General features: G+C 37.2%; 2 protein-coding genes across 10 annotated transcripts in view; both read left to right on the forward strand.

The window, feature by feature from the left end:
- The first annotated feature begins 64 nt into the window (after positions 1–64).
- On the forward strand, positions 65–6999 carry ccnq (cyclin Q). The gene is given in 6 exon segments (XM_058763396.1): positions 65–296; positions 299–343; positions 498–681; positions 768–900; positions 3206–3424; positions 4782–6999. Coding segments are annotated over 6 exon segments (741 nt in total). The 5' UTR covers positions 65–226; the 3' UTR covers positions 4872–6999.
- Positions 7000–10494: 3495 nt separating this feature from the next.
- atp2b3b (ATPase plasma membrane Ca2+ transporting 3b) overlaps positions 10495–26807 on the forward strand; it is a 55707-nt gene continuing 39394 nt past the window's right edge. For all 9 annotated transcript variants that reach the window (XM_058763364.1, XM_058763372.1, XM_058763365.1 and 6 more), the window contains exons 1-2: positions 10495–10634; positions 19383–20016. In XM_058763364.1, the coding sequence (XP_058619347.1) occupies positions 19788–20016 (229 nt within the window). In that variant the 5' untranslated portion in view covers positions 10495–10634; positions 19383–19787. The remainder of the gene's footprint in view (positions 10635–19382; positions 20017–26807) is intronic.

Here is a 26807-nt window from a genome sequence, read left to right on the forward strand (position 1 = left end):
AATCTTCCCGTACGTGAGGGGCGCTAGAGATCATTGAGCTCTACGTTGCACGCTAAACGAGCCGCTGAAGGAAAGTCACAAGCTCTTTGCACAGCGTTGTATTTGGACAACCGACTTATACAAATGGGGGTGTTGTTAAGTTTGTTGTACAAAAATGTATGCGAACAATAAGTATATATTTAATAACAGGCTTTGAAACTGTAACCATTTTGCTGCAAGCCGTAAAATGAGCACACAGGCGTCAACATCTGGATCCGTCAATGAGGCGAGAGGCAGAAGAAGTGCTCAAGATGTGGAAGACTCAAAACACACTTCAGAGTCTGTCGGTTTATCATCGAGACTGGTATTTGCAGTTTTTCTGAGATGTGTTTTAATCTCTGTAACTGTCGAAATTGTAACTTAAGGATGTACTGCAGCTGCTCGTTAGTTCATTCTCGTTATCCAAGGATGAATTGCTGTGCGATTTGTGATGTTTCCCATGTTTTCCGCGTCTGTAGGAGTGAAGTTAGGCATGAGATCTGTGCCCATGGCTACAGCATGTGTGCTGTATCACAGGTTCTTCCAGTCTGCCAGTCTACTGGTCTATGAACCTTACCTAGTGGCCATGTCTGCCATCTACCTCGCAGGCAAAGTAGAAGAGCAGCATCTCAGGACAAGAGATATCATCAATGTCTGTCACAGGTATGAGAGAGGATATTATGAAGTAGCAGTTCAGTTCTCAGAGTCTATGTATAGTAGGTCATTTCCTCACTTTTTCTTGGATCCAGGTATTTTCATCCAGAGAGTGAACCGATGGAATTGGATGGGAAGTTTTGGGAGTTGAGGGACAGTATAGTACAATGTGAGCTCCTTATCCTTCGACAGCTTAACTTCCAAGTGTCCTTTGAGCATCCACATAAGGTAATGCATGCAATGATTACTTTGTTCTCAAGCTTTTAAAATAAGTATTATACACTACCAGTCAAGTTTTTGAACAGTAAGATTTTTAATGTTTTTAAAGAATTCTCTTCTGCCCACCAAACCTGCATTTATTTAATCCAAAATACAGCAAAAGCAGTAACATTGTGAAATATTTTTACTATTTAAAATAACTGCTTTATATTTGAATATATTTTAAAATGTATTTCATTCCTGTGATCAAAGCTAAACTTTCAGGATCATTACTCCAGTAATGTCACATGATCCTTCAGAAATCATTCTAATATGCTGATTTGCTGTTCAAATAACATTATTATCATCATCATCATCGTCAATATTTAAAACAAAGATCAGTATTTATCTGAAATAAAAAGCTCTTGTAACATTATGGAGTAATGATGCTGAAAATTCTGCTTTGAAATCACAGGAATAAATTACATTTTAAAATGTATTCAAATAGAAAGCAGTTATTTTAAATAGTAAAAGAAATCACAATGTTACTGCTTTTGCTGTATTTTGGATCAAATAAATGTAGGTTTGGTGTGCAGAAGAGAAATCTTTAAAAAAACATAAAAAATCTTACTGTTCATAAACGTTTGTCTGTCAGTGTATCTGTTGTCCACAGAAAAGAAAAACTGTACAGGTTTTGAACAACAATGGCAGAGTAACTGATAACAGAATTATCATTTTTGGGTGAACTATTCCATTAATGGCTGGCAGTGAATGTTTTGCATGTACGGTTTGCAAAAAAGTTTATAGTGCCGTGAAAAGGTTTTTTTTTTTTTTTGCATATGTCACACTTAAAAGATTCAGATCAAACAAATTTTAATATTACACAAAGATAACCTGAGTAAATACAAAATGCAGTTTTGAAATGATGATTTCATTTATTAAGAGAAAAAAGCTGTCCAAACCTGCCTGGCCCTACGTGAAAAAGCAATTGCCCCCTAAATCTAATAACTGGTTGTGCCACCCTTTGCAGCAACAACTGCAATCAAGCATTTGCAATGAGTCTTTCACGTCGCTGTGGAGGAATTTTGGCCCACTCTTCTTTGCAGAATTGTTTTAATGGAGGGTTTGAGCATGATAGGACTGTTTTAAGGTCATGCCACAGCATCTCAATCGGATTTAAGTCCAGACTTTGATTTGGCCACTCCAAAACCTTCATTTTGTTTTTCTTGAGCCATTCAGAGGTGGACTTGCTGCTGTGTTTGGGATCATTGTCCTGCTGCATAACCCAAGTGCACTTGAGCTTGAGGTCACAAATTGACAGCCGGACATTCTCCTTCAGGATTTTCTGATAGAGTGCAGAATTCATGGTTCCATCAATTATGGCAAGTCGTCCAGGTCCTGAAGCTGCAAAGCAGCCCCAGACCATCACACTACCACCACCATGTTTGACTGTTGGTGTGATGTTCTAAAATAATGTGGTTAATCACAGTTCTTTCATGATTTAACAGGAGGGAGCAATTAATTTTTCACGTAGGGCCAGGTAGGTTTGGACAGCTTTTTTTCCCTTAATAAATGAAATCATCATTTAAAAACGGCATTTTGTATTTACTTGCATTATCTTTGTGTAATATTAAAATTTGTTTGATGATATGAATCTTTTAAGGTGAGACACTGCAGGTGAATAGCGTAAAAAAAAAAAAAAAAAACTAATAGTTATCACCTTACTTACCCAGCTGATTGATTACATTGATAATTGCAAACATTTTTTGTATTACAAGTTTTCTAAAATGTTAGGTTTATATATTCAAATGAGTCATTATTTAATGAAATATGCGCTAATTTGCATAAATGTCTAGTACAAAAATCTAATCACTGGATGATGTCAGTTTCAAAATTCTTGTTTAATTTTTTTGACATATTAGTCAAATGTTTTTACAGAGGGAATTTTGGGTATCTCATATTTGTCACTTTATGTTTATACATACCCAAAACTAATAAAATGACTAAAGCACAGCAAAATAACTACAACTTTAAATAAAAACTGAAGTATAAAAATAAATGGTAATGCAAAATATTAATTATAGTATATTAATTATAGTTAAAACTCTAGTATGTAAGTGCTGTAATACTGCTTTAAAGTGACGTCACTGGCAGAGGTTCTTTATGCACAGCGTCAAGACTCAATGAATCGATTATTTTCATTCTCGATTGATAACAATTTCATCAATTATATATTGTAAACTTACTCTCATCTTTGTACCTTCTCTAACTAATGCTGTCCGAAGTTTAATTGCATTTTGCTCCATCTAACAAATTTCATTTTGCTGTGTCCTAGTACGTGCTGCACTACCTGCTGTCTGTGAGGAGTCTTTTGAATCGCCACGCCTGGTCTCGAACCCCCATCGCAGAGACGGCCCTGGCTGTATTAAAAGACAGTTACCATGGCTCTGTTTGTGTCCGCCATAAGCCTCAACACCTTGCCCTCACCTCCCTCTATCTTGCTCTCCAGACATATGGAGTGCAGCTCCCCAGAGGAGAACTGGAGTGGTGGCAGGTAGGAGTTTTTTTTTTTTTTACAGTTTCATGTGGAGAAAAACATAAAATGTCCAGGAAGCATTTGGGTCATGCTGTGTTTGCATTGAGTCACCGAGACTGAACGTTGACTAGTTTGAGTCTTACCGGTGCCAGAGCCAGATCAAGCATCAATAGAGCCACGATTGCAGTAACCTTTAGAGTGCGGGAAATAGTTCCCATGGCAATAAGGGCACCTAATGGCTGCTGCCTGGTCTGAGAGAAATAACATTGTCTTTCACACAAGTTGTGTTCCCTTGGTGACATCCTAAAGTAATATTTAAAAAGAATCAAATCATTTCATACATTTCAAAGTCTCTTAAAACCACTTGCTTAGCTTTAGTTTCCTATAGTTCTGTCAAGTGTCATCAGTAGAATTCAATAGACTTAGTCTGACATATTCTGACATATTTAGCCTTAAGACTATGATTCATTTTTCTAGTCATTTGTTGAAGCTTTTTTAGGCTAGAAGAGACCATCTAACTCACATGTAAAGGGACCAACCTCAGTTTTGTTTTGTTTTGTTTTATGTGGTTTTTAGAGTGGGTGTATCTGACATATGGCAAAATAATGGTGTGGAAAATCTATTCAAATAATTTTGAGGCTGTGTCTGCAATTGGTTGTACTTTTCTTGTTTTGCCTATGCTTTATTCAATGCTTTATTTCCTGACAGCTTTTTGTTTTTCTTTGCATTTTTGTAACATAAAAAACTAAAACCTATATGTCATGATAAGCTGTAGTTTGCTTTCCAAATGATTTTGTCAGTTCAGTATCTTAACCAAGTTAGTTAATTTTTTTCTTCTTCTTCGCAATATATTTTGATCTTGTAGGGTCATTGAGGGCAAATATGTGAAATATCCTCTCCAGAGTCCAGACATCACTACTGGTCATTACTGTATAATTAAGGATTGGTTATTATTAAACATAATAATCAGCACACTTTCAAAATTTCTGTATCATATGGGCATGCCATCTGAGGCTGAAACTAGCAGAATTTAGGCTTTTGGTACTTTCATGAAATAACAAATATTTATAAATCTAGTTCAGTGTATGTACCATTTTTCCTCATCTTTCTTTCGCCTTTGTTGGTTTTCCTGTTTACAGTGACTTTCTAAATGGTTATTTCAGGTAAAGATGTATCCACAGCAAGTCCTCTTAGAGGAAATTGAAATAAGAAGCAGTTGTTTTCTTTAGACTGCGAAAAGTGCACATCTACAAGAAACTAGACTCTATTATTAGTTGCCTCAGAACTAATATTTAGTTGTAATCTCATCTCTGTTATAGCGTGCAGATGGACGAACTCTGAGATCTTTATTGATGTTTTGCTTGTTTCCCTGCAGGTTGTTTGTGCAGACATCACCAAGGCTCAGATTGAGACCATCATGAGTGAATTACTGCAGCTCTATGACATGGAGGCCAAGTGTACCTGAGAGACAAAGAATGAAGCGGCTACTAAAACACTGACGTGGAAACCAACACCTTCAGCCGTATCTGTATCTGACAATCATCTTAACGCATGCATTGAACCCTCGTTCTCCTGATGTTGTCATGTAACCTAATGAGCTCTACTTGTTAATTACATTACAGAACATGAAGGTTTAGAAAGGCTCATCAAGAACGATGAGAGGAATTTAGATACAGGAGCAGGCTTTGTAAGCGGCGCTATGAAAACCAGACTTTAGCCACACCACATCAATCATTTCCCAGCCACCGACCTACTTTCTTCTCCTACCTTGTGCTATTTTTCCCCCTAAAGAGGGGGAGAGAAATTACAAAAGAGATGGAATAGCTGGTTGAAGGAAGAATGAACAAAAGAAGAGCCATCCTGTCCCCAGAGCTAAATTCCGAGGTAAACGCTAGATCTGAGCCATTTCTTTTATATTTTCTAATTTAATTACTCTCCTCCTCTCCCTACAGAACTTGTCCCGGTAGGCTTCTTTATGTAACTCCTTAAAGCAGTATTACTGTATGCTGTAAAGCAAAGCACCACAGTTTTATTAGACACCAGACTTTTCTTTCAAACTTCAAAAACAACACTTCACTGATGTAAAATTTTCATATTCTCTGCAAAAGATGAACATGAACTGACAGGTTCAATCTAAGTCTATATTTAAAAATGTAATTACGAATAAACATTTTTTTGCACTAATGATTTTTGAAACAGAACCTGTAAATAGTCTTTCTTTGTAGTTTTTTTTTTTTCTCCATCTATGATGTTCTACTTGAAATTTCTGGATCTAGTTAGGTCAGGACATCGCTCTAGAGTGGATCTTAATAAGTTACTATGGCAACTGCTATTGTGGAGGGAGCCTTTGAAACATACAAATGTGAGACTCCATTATAGCACACCTGTCAAGCTCAGCACATCAAATAATTGCAGTTGGGGAAATGTACTAATTTAGTCATTATTTACCAAATCAGTCATTGCTAACATGTTAACCAGCTGTTTCCCCTGTAGCTTACTGAATTGTGTTGACCGGTGAATGCAGCTGCTGTTTTAAGAGTTTTCTTTGGCATCAGATTTCAGTCATCTAGATCTTGAAGGATTTAAAATCAATATGATTTAGAAATAGTGTATTTAATCATTCTTAGGATATTACAACTGTGGCTATTTGTTTGCATAACTTTAATCAAATTTATTATATGGTTAAATTTGTTAACATTTTGTGTCATGCACTAACGATTTTATTGCATTTATTCATATTGATTAATGTTAATTTCTAGTACATCAACTAACATATTTTTTAATGTATAATAGAATATTATATAATAGCATATTGAACAAACAATAACAAGAGTTTTAACATTTAACCTAAATTAATTAATGCTGTAAAAATTGTTTTTTTTTTTTAGTTCATGATACATAATGCATTAAGAAAAAACTTACTGTCTGTATTTACTATTTTACCATTCACTCTATCGTTTATTCATCCATCGATGCAGATGGATGAATTTCCTTTGTGGTAAGCAGTTTTATGGATTATATTGGAAAAATATCTGAACATTCCTGCTTCTCTCTCTCTCTCTTGTCACACGCACACAGTTACGTACACACACACACACACACATCTCTCAGCAGGCAGGCCCTAATGCTGGGCATCATGAATTATGGAGAGGGTACATGTGCAGCCGGATTCTCTTCCATCAATAAAACATCAGCATGGCCCTCACTATGGGATAGAGTGCTGGGAATAGGAAGGATGGGATTGATTGTGACTCTAACCTTACTCTCTTTGCCATCTCTCTTTTGGTTCTTTACTTTCAATCTGTGTCCCCCATTCCAAGATTCTGTCCTGTGTAAAAGCAAGCCTCTTTGTTGCATTCTTGGCTCTGTGCTTTTCTCTCATGGTTCTCATCTCAGTCTTTAATCTATTTCACTTTCCTGTCTTTCTCCTCACTGCCTCACATTACAGATTACTCCAAACTCTTTTTTCCTATTCAAGGTTACTCTATCAACATTCCTCTTTTCCATTTTCCTGTAATGGTACTGGATGAAGTATGTTGTTTTTTTTTCTTCATAATTCTGGAGCTTTTTTAAATAAACTCAAAACTGATTTGCAAAAAAAAAAAAAACCTATTGGAAATAAAAACTAAACAAGATTTAAAATGTAGTTTCTTAAAGGAATATTTCACCACAAAATGAAAATTGTCATAATTTACTTATCCTCATGTCGTTCCAAACCTGTATGACTTGCTTGTGTGGAATATGAAATTTATTTATTTATTTTGAAAGAGGTTTTTTTTTTTTTATCCATTTAGTGAATGTCAAAATGAGTCCAATTTTGTTTGTATTAACCACTATTTTGGTATCACTTTTATTATATGGTTAAATGCATTAACATTACCTAATGCATTCAGCACAAGGCGCTAACAATTTGATAATTTATTTATCTAGGTTAATTTTATTTTCTACATATACTTTTTTAATATTTCAAGTTTGCTTTTTATATGGAACAAGAAAGAACATATTTTGAAGGAGAAAAAAGTCTGCTTGGTTTATGTCCACACAAAGTCAATTTAGTACAATGTTGTTTTGAACCCCATTGGCTTTCTTTGTATGGACAAAAACAGTACTTCATAATATCCGCTTTTGTGTTTAGCTGAAGAAATTGAGTCATACAGGTTTTTAGCAGCATGAGGGGTGAATAAATGATGACAATTCTTATTTTTTGGTGAACGAGCCATTCAGCCTGCAAATCACAGCATCCTTGAGCCAGAACAATAGTTTTGCGTCATGCCTCAAATTGTTCAGTTTCTTCAGTACACCATCCAACCTGCAAACAACCCATTCCCCCCTTAGAATATTCCCTGACTTGCTCCCATTTTGGAAGTACAACAATATCTGTTGGAGACCAAAGATACAGCTCTTTTTCTCTTCTTGACATCAAAACTCCTGCTAGAGTTGGGAGTGCAGCCAAATCAATCAACTCTCAGAGAGGCAAACTATTGATGTTCAATTCAGAGAGTGCTTAAGAAAAGCTAAATGAAAGTGTTGTAATGTATCTCTCTGTATTTACAGCATAATGAGAAACAGAAAGAAGTGCAAGGGGATTAGAAACAAGTGTAGTTACAGGTAAAAATTGCAGTAGAAATGAGATGATTAGCCAAGGGACCATTAAAGAGATAGTTAACCCAAAATTGAAAATTTGTCATCAATTGCTTAGCCCCATATTATCTCAAACTTGTATGACTGACTCGTCTGTGGAAAAGAAGATATTTTAAAAGTGATTCAATGTTGTTTTTGTCCATTCAGTGAAGGTCAGTGGGGTCTAGTTTTGTTCTTTTTGTTCATTGTATGAACATTGTATGTATTTGTGTTCCACTGAAGAAAGAAAAGCATATGTTTGGAACAACATGAGGGTGAGAAAATGGCAATTTTTATCTCTTTAATACTAGTCTTAAATTGTTTTCTGTTCAACCACTCTGCTGAAATAGCTGTAAAATGGTGAATGGTTCAAATCTAATCTCCATCCCAGAATAGAGAGCCTTTAGATGCAACAACATTCATTTTGAATCCTGGAGATGTGGGTTGGAGTTCACAGACATGGAACGGTTTCACTCGGGTAGCTTTTGGATAGAGTTCCTCAGTAAAGTGGCGAGATGTAACACGCGATTGGGCGGATTGCGTTTTGACTGACAGCGAGACTCCATCTGTTGGGTTGGGCTCCAAGGCTGGGATGCACTACCTGCAGGGCTAATGCACGGCAGCTCCCAGAGGGACAGCCATCTCCTAAACACTCACCTCTGAATTATAGATACAACTCCTCATCTGAAACTTTCTCTTTACTTTCCCGGACGTGCCTCACAAATATTTCAGTGTGAGCAGTCTCGTGTGCACAAATAGGGAAGAAAAATGTGGTGTTGAAGAGTGCAATTGGAAGCATGCAAAATCAACCAATGCATGCATTTTTTCTCATGTCGATTGAGAGGACAGTGAATCATGGATTGTTGGTTAAGACATGTCAAACTTAATCTTGGGAGTATATTGTTGACAACTAGTTGCAAACTACCAAAAACTGTCATCCAGTTCTTGGTATTTCCCTCTGTGCTTTCGAGTTAATGTGAACATCTGCTGAAGAGCATTTAGTGCCTGTGTGTATGTGTGTTTGCATATGAAGGCTTCAGGAGAGGCCCACTTGAGCACTCGTCAGCACATAAAAGCTTTTTCTCACTGCTCTGAGAGGCCTCCTGCATTAGGGCTATTAGATTTGAGCCCTGTATGCTTGGAGACAGCTAGAAGATTACACCTGCGTGGGTGTGATGGGGCATCTGAATTTATGTATTGAAAACAAATCTATCTATCATTCTATCTTTCTGTGCAATAAAAGGAAAATATATATGGAAAAATTCACACACACATTTTACTAATTAAACATTTCTTTCAACTGAAAGAAACTTAAAATCTTTCTGATCTTAAAATATATCAGTGCCTTTGTTTTGTCTCAAGATGCACACTAATAATGTTTTTTTCTAAAGCACTTTTATAAAAATGACTTAAATGTCCTAATTGAACTATGGCCTAATCCTGGCTTAGTCTAAGCCCTGTCTGTGAAACCAGGCCTTAAATTTATAAATATATACCCTATATATAGTTTGGTTGTATCTAACTATCTATAGGGTATATATTATATATACCCTATATGTGCTTTTATATATTTTCTTTGTTAACGGACGTGTTTCTGCTTTTTCTTCTTTTTTTTACCACTTTGTATTTGTTTATGTATTAAGTTAGTGAACCCTGTTAACTATTATTTTTTTAACAGTTTATTGCACAAAAAAAGTATATTTTTGGAAATACGTAGCCTACAGTAAAAAATAAACACCTTTCAGTTTCTTGACCTTGAGCACTACTCAACCCTGCTACAATCAACCTTGTGTTTGCATATGTAATTTTTACATTAATTTACATAATTTAGCTTGAGATGACAAAGTAGCTTCTTAGCACTCAAGACATTCGTTGTCTCATAGAATATATATATTTTTTTAATAAATTACTTAAAAGGTACTTAAAAATATATATATGTATGTATATATATATATATATAGGTTAAATGGCACCTGTGTCGTGAAATGACCCAAAGCACCTATCCGCCCTCTTCTTGCATTAACTCGGAGGTTTGAGCTCGGCGCATGTGGCATGTTGTGTGAGCTGACGTGATCGCACTGTAACAGAGCAGAGTAGGAGGGATTTGAGGGTGGGGATAGAGAGAGAGAGAGTCCCCCCTCCTCCTCCTTTCCGTCCTCTCCATCCGCGCGCATAGCAGCCCGCGCGGATGCTGCGTCCACGGTCCTCAGCGCGCAGCTCAGCGAGGGGGCTCTCATCACACATCGCATATAAAATCCAAATACCGCATCACCACGCTTCACCACCTCTTTGATTTACACGTTCAAGAAGCAGCGTAAAAAACAAACTAAATACCTTTGCCTTTTTGATTCACTGGTCGGGACAGTCATCTCCAAACGATGTCTCCATCTCTAATTTTTTCCTCTGCGGAACCTCCATCTAACCAGGCAACAACTGCACTATTTTAGGATCCATCATCTCCATCCGTAGTAAACACACTGCTAAACACCTGGGAGATAAAGGACGACATGATAACAGCTACTGAGTGAATCAAGCCCTCTTGTGATTCTCCAGGATAGCTATTCCCTTTTCCCAACAAACCACGGCAATGTCCTTGGAGCATGGCCTGGTGAGTATCAGATATTTACACCAATCAGGATGTGTTTGCCATGGTAACAGTTGGCAGTTCTCTCTGTCATACTGTTAAATTGTCCCTGCATATGTTTTTCAAATGCAGATCTCTTTGTCATATATAACTGTTAAGCATGTAAAACTACTGCATTGAAGCCTTAATGATCTATTAGTTGTCTAATTGTTCACGTTTTCTCATCTATGAGGTGTTTTGTTGACTATTCACCATCGCTTGTCCTTTGGATTGTGTTGGACCGTATGACTTCCCTGGATGTTCTGACATTTTCCTGCACAGAAAATGTGTCATGTACTCTCATTTTGTTACAAAATGAATAAAACCCACACACATTTAGCTTATAGTTGCGTTTCTTTTGTGTGACATGTCTGTGAGCGTGTGTATCTCGCATTGGTACCCACACTGGTCACCTTGCGGAGGGGCATTGCGCTTGTTCCGGATGCGAGTGGCGCACCATCCTCTCACAAGCAGCATCTTCGCGCTATTAATTCAATTAACACCACGAGCCGCTCACGAGACTCGAAGGAATCGCGTTTGGTTTGTAACTATTAGAGCTGTCACACTTGTTTTTTTGCGTGAGGACCGCTCGCCCTCTGAAGGTGACCAGTAAAGGTCATTTTATTGTGGAAAACAGCGCGATGGGAAACACACCTGACTGATGGAGCGCGGTGTGGGAACTTCACCGTCTGAGTTGCTCAAGGTGCTCTGCTTTCATTTTCCTTGGCAACCGTGCGGACTTTTTTTTTCTTCTCCTTCCTGCTGCAAGGTGTGCGAGTGTGCTGGGTGTGGGACAAGGAGAGGAGGGGTGGTTGTAGTCTCGCATGCCTCAGACAGCTTGGTGACCGCGTATGAGTCCGTAAATCTATACTCGACTCTGATTGGCCATTTACGTATGACCGTCAAAGCAGGATCCCAGTTCTGGGGGTTTACATAATTTCAGAGAGATTGAGACTGTTACACTGTGCTGTATGTGGAGACTAAAGAGACGTTTCAAACATTTACTAGTCACTACTGCCTGATCAATAAGAACTGTTTTTGGTTCTTTTTAAACAAATTGATGGTTGAAGAGCAGCAGTTGATTCTCAGGCTAATCAATATACCAGGCTTCTTTGTGTTTGTGTGTTTGTCTGCTCAATTTAGGAGGGGGCCAAGCAGTGTTGTAAATTGTGCCTGCCAGTGAATTGTAACATCATCAGTTTAACCAATTACAAATGACCTACAGGGGTGAAATCAATCTCCTGACACGATCCTCCTGAGGTGACAACAGACTGAGTGTAAGAATATGAAGAATTTACAGGACAAAGATGTTTTTGGGTAATTTTACGCCTGGCTTACTTGATTGGCAATCATGATACTAAATGTTCAATGGCAAATTCTTATGCTTTATTTTATGTGTAACATTACACAAGCTTACATGGAAAACGTAATACCTAAATTCATATACTTTATAATATAAGTCAGGCATGAATATATATATATATATATATATATTCCAATGTACTTTTCCTGGACTAATACATTTATTAAATTAAATATGCCTATATTTAAGTTTCACAACTCACCCTATCAGTGTGGTATGTGGTATTTTTTAATACTTGACATTAATTTACAGTTTAGGGGTAAGTATTAGATTTGTACACTAATTTCAAACGGACAAATGTGGGAATATTATGTATAATTTTAATGCATAAATCAATGAGTTAAAAATATTTAAGAAAAACGTATGCCCTTATTTATATGCATGGCTATAGATTTTCTTATTGAGCATTACAATTTCAGTTCATGCATTGGTGTTGCCCATTAAGGCTGCTGCTTGACTGTTTTTGATTCCCTCACTGTAAATAACTTTATATATTTTAGCATTGCACTTGTCTTATAGAAAAACTGCTTGGAAACTTTACAGAAAGAGGAAAGAGTTGTTGGTGCTCCAGTTCTCTGTCCGGGTTGCCCCAGTTTGAATGCTGGTGTTGCAGCAATAAGGAAGTTGACCTAGAAGATTTCTGGACAAAGCTGCAGCCACACTCAGTCTTATATGGATAAAAACTTATGTAAAAAATATTTAATTTATAATTTTAGTTATTTATCATTTTAATAAATATTATATATAATATTTATTAAAATGATAAATAACATACACATACACAAATACATATATACATATACATATACACATACACATACACATACACATACACATACACATACACATACACATACACATATACATATACACACACACATATATATATATATATATATATATACACGCACACATACATACATATATATATATATATGTGGAATTTTAACCAAAAAAACAGAAAGCCAGCTGTGACATCCAATGGACAAGGATTGAATATTAATATACATATGCACTCTATGGACATGTATATGATAATGATGCTTTCTGCAGAGCATGTGGAGTTGCGGATACGTCTTGACACATGAATGGCAGCGCTGATGCTGGGTTAGATAACGTGCATAGACCAGGACATGGTGAAAACGAATGACCCATGGGATGGCGGTTCATGGTTAGATTTCATCTCCTTGAGATAAAAATGTCTCTAGCCTGTTTGCAACACATAAATAGAACAAGAATCATCCCATCCTTGTGCATTCGGTCAACTTCGCACAAATGTCTGGGCCATGAGCAGGTATTTAGAATCGAAGCAGAGCAGCTTATGTTACTCCCTACAGGCTCTTACGCCAATGCAGTCCATGTCTCGCTTTGAAAGCCTGAAACCAGTGTAACGAATACAGGCCACTGCAGTGAAGGTGGATGGGAGGAGGTAAAAATGGAAGAGCAAAGAACAGATGGACAAAGAGAATAAGATTGAGGATAATGGAGTGCGTGTGGAGGGGGTTGGAATCCTATGAACTTATAAAGAGAGAAGGTATAATGTTCACTTACAGTCGCATGCGCTGAGTGGTTTTGTGCCCACAAGAGATGATAAGGGAGACATAATCATAAATAAGGTAATTCAAGCAGGTTTTGTTGTCGGGGAATGCACATTAAAAAGTTCAGAAATCACCAATGAGCTTAGCAAGCTAATTTCAAATCCCAGCAGTTGCAGCTCCAGCTCTGTAAGTGTCATGTCAAACAAGTATGTGGATGAATGACAGTAAAAAAAAAAAAGTATATTATACAACATTCACCAGTGTTCAGAGTCATTGTGACCCAGGCTTTTTCTCCCAGTGAGTTGCTGCCTTTTCTTAATTATTAGCTTATAGCATATTCCAGAGGGAGTGTGTCTGCTAAGTCCCACTCCGTCACTTTGTGGCAAAATCACCTTTTTCTCTCCCTCAGTATGACAGCACCTTCATTACCGCCACTGTGTTTGATCCCGTTAGTAAAGCCCTGTCAGCAGCAGGCCTGCAGGCCTCTGTGCTGTATTTACCCTTGTCACTGAGACACTACATAAACAGGGAGCTCATTGGGAAGGAGAGTTTATTTTCTGCTCTTAAAAAAAACAACAAAAAAAAACAAAACTACTGGCTGACAATTAGATGAGTCCTGTAAAGTGTAGCTGAATTTGTCATTCTGCAGAAATAACTCAAGCGTTGTCTGTCCGCTTACATCAAAGCAGCATAGGCCTGGAATGATTTTTATCTTTCCTTTTTTATTCCCTCTATATAATTTCTCTTTGTTCCATTATTAGAAGCTGAACAGAAGGACATTTTTTTTTTTTCTGATTAAAGAAACTCACTGACAGTAAATTAGTGTCATGGATGTCATTTGTTAAAGTGACAGTCCACCAAAAATTGAAAGTTCTGGAAACAGTTAGTTACCCGTAAGTCTGCTAAAGAGATATTTAGCAGACTGTCCAAGCTGCTCTTTTTCATACAGTTAAACTGGATTGGGACCATAGCCTGTAAAAAAAAAAAAAAAAAAAAAGATATACTATAGTAAAGTGCAGCTAAAACATCCCAGTATGGCCACTGTCATTTAAAAAAAAAAAAAAGTAATTTGAAGCCAGCTGAATAGGGACAAGAGACAGTTTTGGTCCTCATTCACTTTCATTGTATGGAAAGGAACAGTTTGCACAACATGTTAAATTTCTCCTTTTATGTTCCCCCGAAGAACAAAGAGTCACAGTGCAAAAAAAAAACAGAAAACTCTGACATCAGTTGCTCACCATCATGCCGTTCCAAACATGTAAGATTTTCTTTCATTCCAAATCGCTCTTTTGCAGTAAAACTGGATGTGGACTAGAGACAGTTTTGGTCCCCATTCACTTTCATTGTATGGAAAAGAGCATGCTAAATATTTTTTTGTGTGTGTTCCACAGAAGAACAAAAAGTCACAGCGCACCAAAAAAATAAAATTCTGATATCAGTTACTCACCATCAGATTATTCCAAACTTCTAAGATTTTCTTGCATAGCACACAAAAGGAGATATTTAGCTGATTGTGCAAGCTGCACTTTTCCATACATTAAAACTGTATAGGGACCAAAACTGTCTCCACTTTCATTGTTTGGAAAAGAGCAACTTACGCAATATGCTAAATATCTCCTTTTGTGAGTCATTCGAGTTTGGAACAACATGAGCGTGAGTAAATGATGACAGAATTTTCATTTTTTTGGGTGAATTTATCCTTTAAGGCATCTCATGTCTGTTCAGATTTAGTTTATTTATACTCTAAAAGCTTCTTTCCTTGAGGCCTATTTTAATCTGCCTCGGTCACAATAGTCTCATACAACTGGTGTTCATATTTGTTTTTATTTGGTAGGTGTTGAGGGAATATGTGTCTTTTTTTCCCATGGAAACTGTCATGCCTTGTTAAACAAGTCATTTCAGCTGACGTCTGAATGCGAGTGGACGGAAGTGCGGCTAAACTACTTCGCTCAGTGGTTGGGGTGTGCATTCAAACTCTGTCAGTGGCCTGTCTCTGTAATAAGAGTGAAGCGAGCAGCACACTGACTCATCCACCCTTGCTTGCTTTTTATTTATTTATTTATTTTGTGCTGCAGACATCTTGATTTTGAATGTTGCCGGTTAACAAAGTAGTCTCCTGCATTGTTTCACAGTGCCAGATCACTGGCTCCTGGTGTGATAGACTGGTGTGGCCCTTATTTAATGTTTGAATATGGGTTAGAGTTTCTTCTAGCTTTAGGGGTGTGTGTGTGTGTGTGTGTGTGCGCCCTTGAGTGGGTGTGGGAGTGAGTACGTCTCTGTTGGTTACTTAGACACATTACATAAGGCGCTGAACAATTTATGTAATACTGGCCCCTCTGTCTCTCCCTTTTAACTTTAGCAGATTGGGTTGGGTCGCGGTAGTCAGCGCCGGTCTGGGCAAGGCAGACCTGGGAAAGCTCAATATACTATCAACAGTGTCTTACCGAATGGCACTAGAGCACACTTGCTGAAAGGTTTGGGAAAACACGGATCAATATGAATATTCAGCATAATCTCCAGACCATCTGCCTCCTGCTCACTGAACATAACTGCATGGTTAAGCTGTCTCTTGGTGAGGGAAATCTGGGGCTGCATAGACCTGCAAGTGAATGTGTCTGATGCCAGCATGTGGCCCCAAAAGATGCAAATGTGCTTGAGCACATATCTTCCACTAAATAAATAAATAAATAAAAATCTGACCAGGCAAAAACCAAAAAAAACTAAAAAAACTCTAGAAAAAACTAAAGAAAAAAATAAATACTATTTTTGAGCAACGATGTATTAAATTGATCAAACATGACAGTAAAGATATTTATAAAAAGTTACAAAAGATTCCTATTTCAAATAAATGCTGTTCTTTTGAACTTTCAAATGTATCACATTTTCTGCTAAAATATTAAACAGCACAACTGTTTTTGTCATTGATAATAATAAAAATGGTTTTTTTTTTTAAATCACTGTAATAAATTACATTTTAATATATATTAAAATTAGTGCTGTCAAACGATTAATCGCATCCAAAATAATTTTTTGTTTGCATATGTGTGTACTGTGTATATTTATTATGTATATATAAATACACACACATACAGTACATATTTGGAGATATATACATGTATTTTCATGTATATATTTATATTAATTTAACTTTTATATATATATTTAATATATAAACATAACATATTTTTCTTAAATATATATGCATGTGTGTGTGTTTATTTATTTATTTCTATGTATATATATATATATATATATATATATACATAAAAAATATATACAGTACGCACACATATATTACGTTTTTTTATTTTGGATGTGATTAATCGTTTGACAGCACTAAATAAAATATAAAACAGTTATTTTAAATTGTAATAATATTGATGTGTTTTTCTTTTCTTCTTTTAACTGTATTTTTGATCAAATAAATGTAGCCTTGGTGAGCATAAGAGACTTCTTTCAATTTAACAATGATTATTAATTTTTGATGGACAGACTTCCTCCTGTTGTCTGTAAAAGTATTTTGTATATCTTTTTCAGATGACCCCTGGCTCTAAACACATAAATATTGAACTGTGGTTGGTCACATTGCACTGTGCTCAGACTGTGTTTTTCCATCTTAGTAGGCAGTTCTTGGCCAGAATAAGCTGCAATTAAGACAAGACTTTTTGCTATCCTGTTCGGGTACATGGAACTAGCACGTTCTCAGTTTGCTGTATGTTCATATATGATAAATATTTTTGGATAATTTGCTTTCGGCTACAAATAAAACATAGTATGCTCAGCTCCGTTAACACATTTTACTATGTTTAAATCAATTCCTCCGCCAAAACTAATGCAGACCAGGTGAAAAATTCTGATTCTGTCTGGGTCTGCACATGACTCCTGATTATCTCTTGACTGTGCAGAACCTTCCTGTTGTGCATATATGCAGTGCACCAGAGAAGAAGAAAGGAGGGGGAAAGGAAGGCTGGGGTTAGTGAGTCAGCATGAGAATGATGACACCCTCTATGTCACTCCAGCACATTACCGGCTCTATCTGCCTACACACATACTCACATAGCACGCTGCATACCCCAGACTCATCACCATATAAGCAGTCTTGCATAGCCAGACTTTGACTAAACGGCATACAGCCTGGTCCCAATCGCAGCTTCTTCTGCACAAGAACAAATAACTTACACAGGAAGATCATCTGACTGACATGACCAAAAAAAGCAAATGAACTGACCAACCACAAGTTCATTTGCTTTTACAGTGTCATCATTAAATTATATATTAAATTTGTGTGTGTGTGTGTGTGTGTGCACACGCACATATAGATTGCTATTTTAGGTAATGTTTTCTGACTACCTTTTAGATTACTTTTTTATTAAACTTGTTTTAAAGGGACCATTAAACATACTGATGTAAAAAAGCAAAGAGAAAGAAAATATATTCCTTGAAATATTTCTTTCTGAATGGCATGACTCGCAGTAACATTTTTAGGAAGGAAAATTTAAAAGAGGGGAAAAAAATAAGAATTAGGGAGAATCAACAAATTATGAATAATTTACTGCCATTGTGTGAATAATATGTAATAATGTAATTCATAAAAAAGTAACTAATCTGATTATGAGCTTTTTAAAATGTAATATACGCTAATTATAAGTACTACATTTTTGGAATCTGATTACGTAATCCAGATTACATGTAATCACTTACTACCCAGCACTGTATGTATATATATATATACAGTATATATAATTTAATATGATTTATTATTTATGATGACTTGATATGATTACACTGACCTGGCCAATTTTTCTCCAGACTGATGAAAAACCCTGTAAACTGCATGTAACTATTTTGTCATTCAGGGCAGGTTTTTCTGAGCTAAATTATACCACAATAATGACAACAAGCATGTAAAAATGTATTCATTTATATATTTTTTATTGAATTATTAAATACATTTTTGCATTTTAAATATATTTTTATTTATTAAAAACTTTGTTTCCAGATAAACTGTAAACCCTGTGACTTTACTCCTAGATTTTGCATAGAGTCAGCCAATCATATTAAACCTTGCCAGATTGTGAAAGTTCTTTCCAGTTTTGTGTGCTGTATGCATCAGACCCACAGTGAACGGGCCGTGGGTGGTCTGTGGGCGTGCCGTCTGAGGCTGAGACTGTCATCTAAGAGAACATAGGGACATATACAAAGGCATGCTGGGAGATGGAAGGAGAAAAAAAAGAAAGACGAAGAAAGATGATGATGGCATTAGGGCCAAAATGATAGCGATAGAGAGGAAACTCTGTGCTAGTGTAGAGGTGTTTGTGTTTGTGAGCAAGTGTGAATAAGAACCAAGTGTATGTGTGTGTGTGTGTGTCGGGTATAGCGAGGCCGAAGGAGCTTTGTGGGAGTCAGAGGCATCTGTAGGTTTCCATGGCAACTATGGGCCAATGCAGTGGTCTGGATCGCTAGAGATACAGTATATGTTATATGCATCACCATCTGTGAGAGCACACATTCCTCATACTTTATACCTGTCCAGGGATTTTAATCGTGTTGCGCTCGAAATGGACTGACCTGTCTGTTTAGCATAATTAATATCGCCAAGACCTGTCTTAATACCTCATTAATGAGAGTAAGGAAAGTGTGTGACTCAATTAAAACACAAAAGACCTTTGAATTAAGGTGAAAATATGCTGATACGTTTGAAAGCATTAGCTCGGAGCGGTCTGACTGCATGCTCGCTCCATCTCTTAAGGAATGCCCACTGTACTCTGAGTTGCTGCCCACACGAGCACTTTGAAGACTGTAATGTGTTATTCTGTCTGTGTGTCTCTGCAGGCTTCCTCACCAATCCCATCGTCCCGCACCCTTTGAATCTTAACGCATCAGATCTACACAATATCCCGCTCGGTTTTGCGCCCCCTCTTCGCTCTCATTCTCTGTGTCCTGATGGATTGGAAGCGGCCTGATCCCTCGTTCTGTTGACCCTCGGAGCGAGGGGGTTGAGTGGAGAGGACAGGATATCTCCAAATACACTAGAAGTGTCCGGCCGTCGTTGTCCCGATTTCCTCCTCTGATGGAGAGTTAGAAGAACAGGAGGAACTACCGGGGAGGGTGAGGAGTGGAGGAACAAATTCGAAACCAAAAAACTTGCACCAAGAATTATCACTGATACTGACCTCGTGTTGCTGAAACCTCCTGGACGAGAAGAAGTTATATAGACCCAACACCCTAAGACTCAAGATGTCCACCACGGCAACCATGGGTGAGATGGCAAATAGTGCAGTGGAGTTTTACCCCAAGCGGGGCGGAGGAGATGCAGAAGCCAACCATGCTGGAGACTTTGGGGTGACGTTGGAGGAGCTCCGGACCCTTATGGAGATGAGAGGACCCGAGGCCTTGCAGAAAATTCAGGACAGCTTTGGAGATGTAGAGGGCCTATGCCAGAGACTCAAGTCTTCCACCAGTGATGGTGAGAGAAATGTTTTGCTTTTCTGTCGTGATTTCTTGACAATGTCATCTCATATATCTCATTTAGTTCCTGCACTCTTAAAAATAAGGTTCCAAAAGGGGGGTTTCACAGCAACCAATTTTGGGTCCATAAAGAACTTTTCAGTGAACAGTTCTTTAAAGAACCTTTTTTTCTTAGTGTAAAGAACAACCTTTTGTGCAATGGAAAGGTTCCATGGAATGTTAAAGATTCTTCATGGAACCATAGATGCCAATAAAGAATCTTTATTTTTAGGAGTGTAGCACATTATTCCTCATCAGATGTACCATGTTTCTCTTTGAGCTGCTTTTGAGCTGAAAGGATTAGTTCACTCCAGAATTAAAATTTCCTGATAATTTACTCATCCCCATTTCAAGATGTTGTTCATGTCTGTTTTTCTTCACTCGAAAGGAAATTAAGGTTTTTGAGGAAAACATTACAGGATTTTTCTCCATATAGTGGACTTCAGTGGGAGCCAATAGGTTGAAGGTCAAAATTGCAGTTTCCCAGCTGAGGAATAAGAGTCTTATGTAGCAAAACAATACTTTTTTAAACACAATTTCTCGTCTTGCACTAGCTCGACTTAACGCATTACGTAATAATGTTGGAAAGGTCATGCGTGACGTTGGCGGAAGTAAATCAAAAGAAAAGAAAGAAAATCAAACGCCTTTTACTACAATGTCTGACGATTTTGAAATTGGAGGAGAAAATGAGTTTTTCTCCCTACCCTACCTTTTTGAACCGAAATACATAGACAAAGAACTAACCACACGTGACCTTTCCAACATGATTACGTAATGCATGAAGTCATAGACGCACATCACAGAGCTAGTGCAAGACGTAATTTTTTTATTTATTTATTTATTCTTTTTTTTTTATTTAGTAAGTGTTTTGGTAGATAAGACCCTTATTCCTCGGCTGGGATTGTGTAGAGCCCTGCATTGAAACTGCAGTTTAACCCGTTGGCCACCATTGAAGTCTACTATCCTGGAATGTTTTCCTCAAAAACCTTAATTTTTTTCGACTGAAGAAAGAGTGACATAAACATTTTGGATGACATGGGGGTGAGTAAATTATCAGGAAATTTTAATACAGGAGTGAACTAATCCTTTAAGACGCCTTTAAACCCCAAATATTTCCCTTTCTTTCCTTCTTTCTCTTTATTTCTCCCTCACCTCTTCACACTACTTGTCCACCACCTCTTTCTCTGTCTCACTCGGCCAACTTCCCACTCTGAGTGCACGCGTCGTGTTGGGTTGCTAGGCGACGGCACTGTCGGTGGTGAGGTGGGTGTAGAGAGAGGGGTTACTGGGTAAACAGAGTTGGAGAGACTCACTCACTAGAGTCAGTGACTCGAAAGGTCCCTGCAGTGATCACAATTCTTGGCGTATCCATCCATCCTCTTCTGACTTGTAATTGAATGTGTTGCTGTGATGTTTTATACGCCATGATGACTGCAGATGAGAATTTAGATAGCGGCAGAGATAATGCTCAGTCATGAGAAACACATAAACTCCATAAAACTCAAATTGAGTTGTACTGATTATGAGTATTTATAGATTTATGATAAAGCTGTTGCTTATGGTTCTTTTGTTTTGCCGAAATAAGCTCATAATTATTTTCATGTTACAATCAATAGTATTATTATTATTACCTTTTTATGTAGCCTTTTTTGGTATACATTCAAATAATACACTAAATTTCATAATTTTTCAATAGTAAGTAAATTTTGGCATCACATCATTGTGTACACTATGAAAAATGTATATTCATTTTGAGATTTGCTAAAGATTACATTTTACAGTGTTATGAAATTATTAGGGTTAAGATTAGAAGATTATTTTTAAGTGAGTGTTAGATGACAGCAAAATTACTCTAAATGTAAAAATATTAGAAAAGTATTAGATTTGTCTCAGATTCCTTAGGAGAAATGCAAAATGTTGTCATATAGTAGAAGTAGAACTGCTAAAATTAATGTACATAGTTAAAATAATTTGGTCTTGGTCTTCAATCTGAAATCTCTGACTTGGCCGTTATTTTGACTTTTTTAATTTTATTTATTTTGATGTTGTTTAGAACTCTTCTGAGATAGATGTGAGATTACTAAGCAAATGTTTTCATTTGCTCTTCATTTAATCTTACTTGTGTCTATGAGAAACATCTGAGATACTACAGAGATCTCATGTGCGACTTTTCTTTCCTGCAGGATGTCAGTGAGGGGTGAATGCCTACCGTGCAGTTTTTGTCCGGTGGTTTTAGTACTGCATCCTGCTGTTGTGTAATGAGTGCCTCACCCCGCTTTAAGGCCACAAATATACTCTTTGAATGTATGCAAACACTGACCCAAATGTTTAGCCCACACACTAAAAACCATTGTACACCATGCATGCTTAAAAATTACTATAGCACTAGGAAATCTCAAGGGGGCGATAGAGTTACCTTTAAATATATCTCTTTAAACTGGATGTAATTTTTCAGGTTTCTGTACATGTAGATATAAACATATTCGATTTTCTACAAACGGCTGCTTTGCCATGAGAGAAGTTGATCTGAAGGAGAAAGTGGACAATAGAACACATTATAGCGTCCCTTGTGGCCACACTGAGAATGCAATGCATAGTTGTGTTATGATTAGGCTGCCCCATTGTCCACAACAATAATCAAAGGCCCCATATAGAAATATATTTTGTTCACAATTTCTACCCAATGAAATATTTTATGGCTTGGCATAATTGGAAAAATATATTCATTACAAATTCATTAAAATAAGAAATATGTTGATTTTGACCCTTCCTCGGGATTTAATTTTGTGCTTAATTTTCTTACAGTTTCCAAACTCTGTGCTGCACCAAAAGTTCCAGTAATCAGTGAGGCTAAATGTGGACGCGATGGTGCATAGAGTCCATTGCAATCTAAAACATTTTGGAACACAGTGATGCATGAAATTGAGCTTGCGTAGCTTAAAGCATTCGAGTCTTCAGTAGTGAATAAGGCTTAAAATATTTCCCTAACCGACTGGTAGACCATAGTTTGGTAGCAGATTAGAAGTGTAAAACATATTACAATTTTGATTTGCTAATTTTTGCCCCAAAATAATCAAATTCCCACCATCAGTGCCATTAAGCAATGTCTTATGAACTTCATCCTATTGACGAGAGAGCAGAAAGTAAAAAGTGCCATCAAATATTAAATAGGCTTATTACTACTTCTTTGCCGATTGGAAAGTTAAAAAAATAATAATAATTCAGAAAGAATGAAAAAAGTACAAGAATCTGTTATTTTATTGATGAAAAGATGTGTTTTTAAGATATTTTTCTTAAAGGGTAAGTTCACGCAAAAATTAAAGTTCTGTCGTTCCAAACCCCGTAAGACTTTTGTTCATCTTCTAAAAGACAAATGAATATATTTGAATGAAATCTGAGAGATTTCTGTCCCTCCAAGCTGAATACACCAAAGTATTGACAGTTCATAAAAACATTGTAAATCCATATGAATCGAGAGACGCGATTGCTTTATATGATGAACAGATTTACATAGAGCAGGAACATAAAGCACATCAATTACGGTGAATGGATGTTCAAACATGCTTGCTTGATGCGTGAGAACCAATGAGGTTTGGCTTTCATGTGTTAAGAAAGTATGATTGAGCTTCTGTGTTTACCATATTTGATGAGGTCAGTGTGCCTAGATCAGTGTTTATATGTGAATAAAAATTCAATTGAATCTCTACATCATATAAAGCAATTTTGCCTTTTCATAAAACTTGGATTAAAGCACTTGTAAGATGTCTTCATGAATTTTTTGTACAGTGAAAGTTTCGATTTCGTGGACTCTCAGTGGAGGGACAGAAATCTCTCAGGTTTCATAAAAAAATTCTTCATTTGTGTTTTGGAAAGACATGAAGGTGAGTAAATGTTGACAGAAATATCATTGGGAGAACTATCACTTTAAGTAAGCATTTATATAAGTGGTTGTTAGAATATCAGATGTTGCCCTGCTGTGTAAAACACCTTTCAGGAGATAAACCTAAAATGAACCAATACAAAAGGTTTCGAAACCTCCACACCTCCACTGGTGTCATGGTTGAGAAGACGTGAAAGATTTCAGACCGGCTTTATGTATGGAGATAGCTAACAGCTGTCATCAGGGACTGCTCTGTTGACAGGTGATAACAAAACCTGATGCTCCTGATGCTAATAGTCATACAATAAGTGGAGTTTGCCTCTAAGTGCAAGTGGAAGCAGAACTAATCCTGTTACATGGCCATGACAAAGCAGAGACAACGGGAGAGGAAACCAGAGGGGGCGGAGATGAGGTGACGCTGAATAAGGCTGACATTGTGAAGATGAGGCCCTGAAAATGGAAGTCCATTAGTGTCTCTCCCTCCTCTCCAGCAATGCGTTTCAGCCGAGCTTCAGAGTGCAGACCGCAGATCCGCGGATCTCAGCCTGCTGCAATAAACACTGTTTTCAGTGCAGGGCGTGGACTTATCAATCTATCAGCCTGAACATACACAGATACCTGTTCTGCAGCAGCAGGGCATGAAGATCCAAGAGCAATGGGGGTGGAGGGTGGAAAGAGAATGAAAAAGAGAGAGAGAGAGAGAGAGGGAGGTTAGGAAGGAACGGAAGGAGAGAGAAGGAATTCTGGTACAGCTTGCCGCATTGTCAAGGACACACCAAGGGAGAGAGAGAGAGAGAGAGAGAGAGAGTGAGTGAGTGAGCAGGGTGGGGGGGAGAAGGAGGTGGGGTGTTTGAAAAGCAAGAGATTCTTTAAAGCGAATGGATGCGGGCATGGCTACTCAGCAGTTTTTCTTAAAGGGACAGTTCATCCATAAATGGAAAACTGGTCTTCATTTACTCAGCCTCCTGTTGTTCCAAACCTGTATGACTTACTTTCTTCCGTTGAACAGAAAAGGAGAAGTTTTGAAGATGTGCTGATCGTTCTTTTCCATGCAGATACATTATCTAGAGATTGGAACTTTAAAGCTTCAAAATAGACAAGAAAAGTATCATAAAAGTGGTCCATATGATGTTTTCTGTACAATCATACAATAGCTTTGTGAGGAACAGACCAAAATGTACATTCTTATTTGTTGATAATCTCCTCTATCGATCATGAACAAATCATTTAGACTGATTTTGTGTACTTGATCAGTACGAATCATTTGGATCATTCAGTTTACTGAAAATATCTGACTCAGGAAAACAGTTCCTTTACAAATCGGACTGCTTCTCTCATAATTGTGCTAAGGAGATCTAGGTGAGGTTTTCAGTGAATAATCAAATAAATTTCATTTTGTTTATCTCTCTAGTGATCTGTTTATCGCTGCAACCAGTTAGTGAGTCAGCTAATTTAGTCTGATTCATGAACGAATCAGTCCAATCAATCAGTCAATTCACAGAAAAGGTCTGTTTAAAAACCCAATAATTCTCAAATAAGACATTAGCTTTTCTCATGAATGTGTCAAGTAGAGCTAGGAATATTTTCAATGAATAATTGAAAGTCATATGACTTCAAAAGACTTGGAATACAGTGCATGATTTGTATAGTTCACTTTATGATACTTTTATGGTTACTTTGTGTCCTTGTTGAAGCTTGAAAGGTCCCCATTCATTTTACTTCTTATCAAATTTAAAATTAATAAATAAAAGAGTCTAAGTTTCTCGGCAAAATATCAGAAAGACATAAAGTATTACAGGTTTTGAACAACATGAAGGTGAGTAAATGACAGAATTTTCAGTAAAATTTTACAATAGGGTCTCATTTGTTTACAAAAGTAAATTCATTAGATAACACAACGAGCAATGTATTTCTTAAAGCATTAATTAATCTTTGTTAATGTTGCTTAATAAAAACACTGTTGCATCAAAGTGCATTAATAAATGTTAACAGATATAACTTCTGATTTGAAAAATGTATTAGTAAATGCTAAAATTAACATGAACTAAAACTAATAAATGCTGTAGAAGAAATGTTTATCGTACGTCCATGTTAACTAATGTTGTAAGGTGTTACCGAAGTGTTATTATTTTTAGGTGCACTGTCCCTTCTTCAGATAGCATGAGTTTGTCATCTTCATTCATCTTCTGTCCTTCCTGACTCTCTCTCTCTTTGTCTTTCATTCATACGTCCACTTCTCATGTAAAGTGTTGTATAATCATGCATTCAGTAATCGCAATGGCAAGGTTAGTACTGAGTGCTGGTATGGAGTGACTGTGATCAGTAACAGTATAACCGCAGGAGCTCTTGCTAACAGTCGACCTGATGCTCTGACTCACTGGCGGTATACATACCAGCCCATACATTCCTCCTTTGTCCACTTAAAGTATTTTCTGGTTGGATTGTCCTGTCCTTATCCATCCCTGAAGCATGTTCACTGCACACTCATAGACTGACGTCAATAGTGCCTCATTCATCTGAGCTGTAATGCCGGGTTTCACTCCGGGTGACTCCACTGACTTCAACACTGACTGAAAACATCATGAATTTTCTCTCAGGCTCTAAAAGACTCACTGTCTGCAAAAACAGCTTCCACAGCAGACCAATCAAAAATCTATTATAAGGCTCACGCAGACCGCACCGAATCAATGACATCATCTGTAGCTGGGCGAAAAGGTGCCCAAAGACAGGAAGTTGAAGAGCAGCACCATTTGTGCTTGATGTCTTCATCACCATGGAAACTGCACCAATCTATGAAAGACTGAAAGCGAGAGTAAGAGAAAGACTGAAAGACATAGATGGCTGTGGAAAGGGGGGTACTGGGCACATTA

This window comes from Onychostoma macrolepis, chromosome 23 (genome assembly GCF_012432095.1).
Source record: "Onychostoma macrolepis isolate SWU-2019 chromosome 23, ASM1243209v1, whole genome shotgun sequence".
NCBI lineage: Eukaryota > Metazoa > Chordata > Actinopteri > Cypriniformes > Cyprinidae > Onychostoma > Onychostoma macrolepis.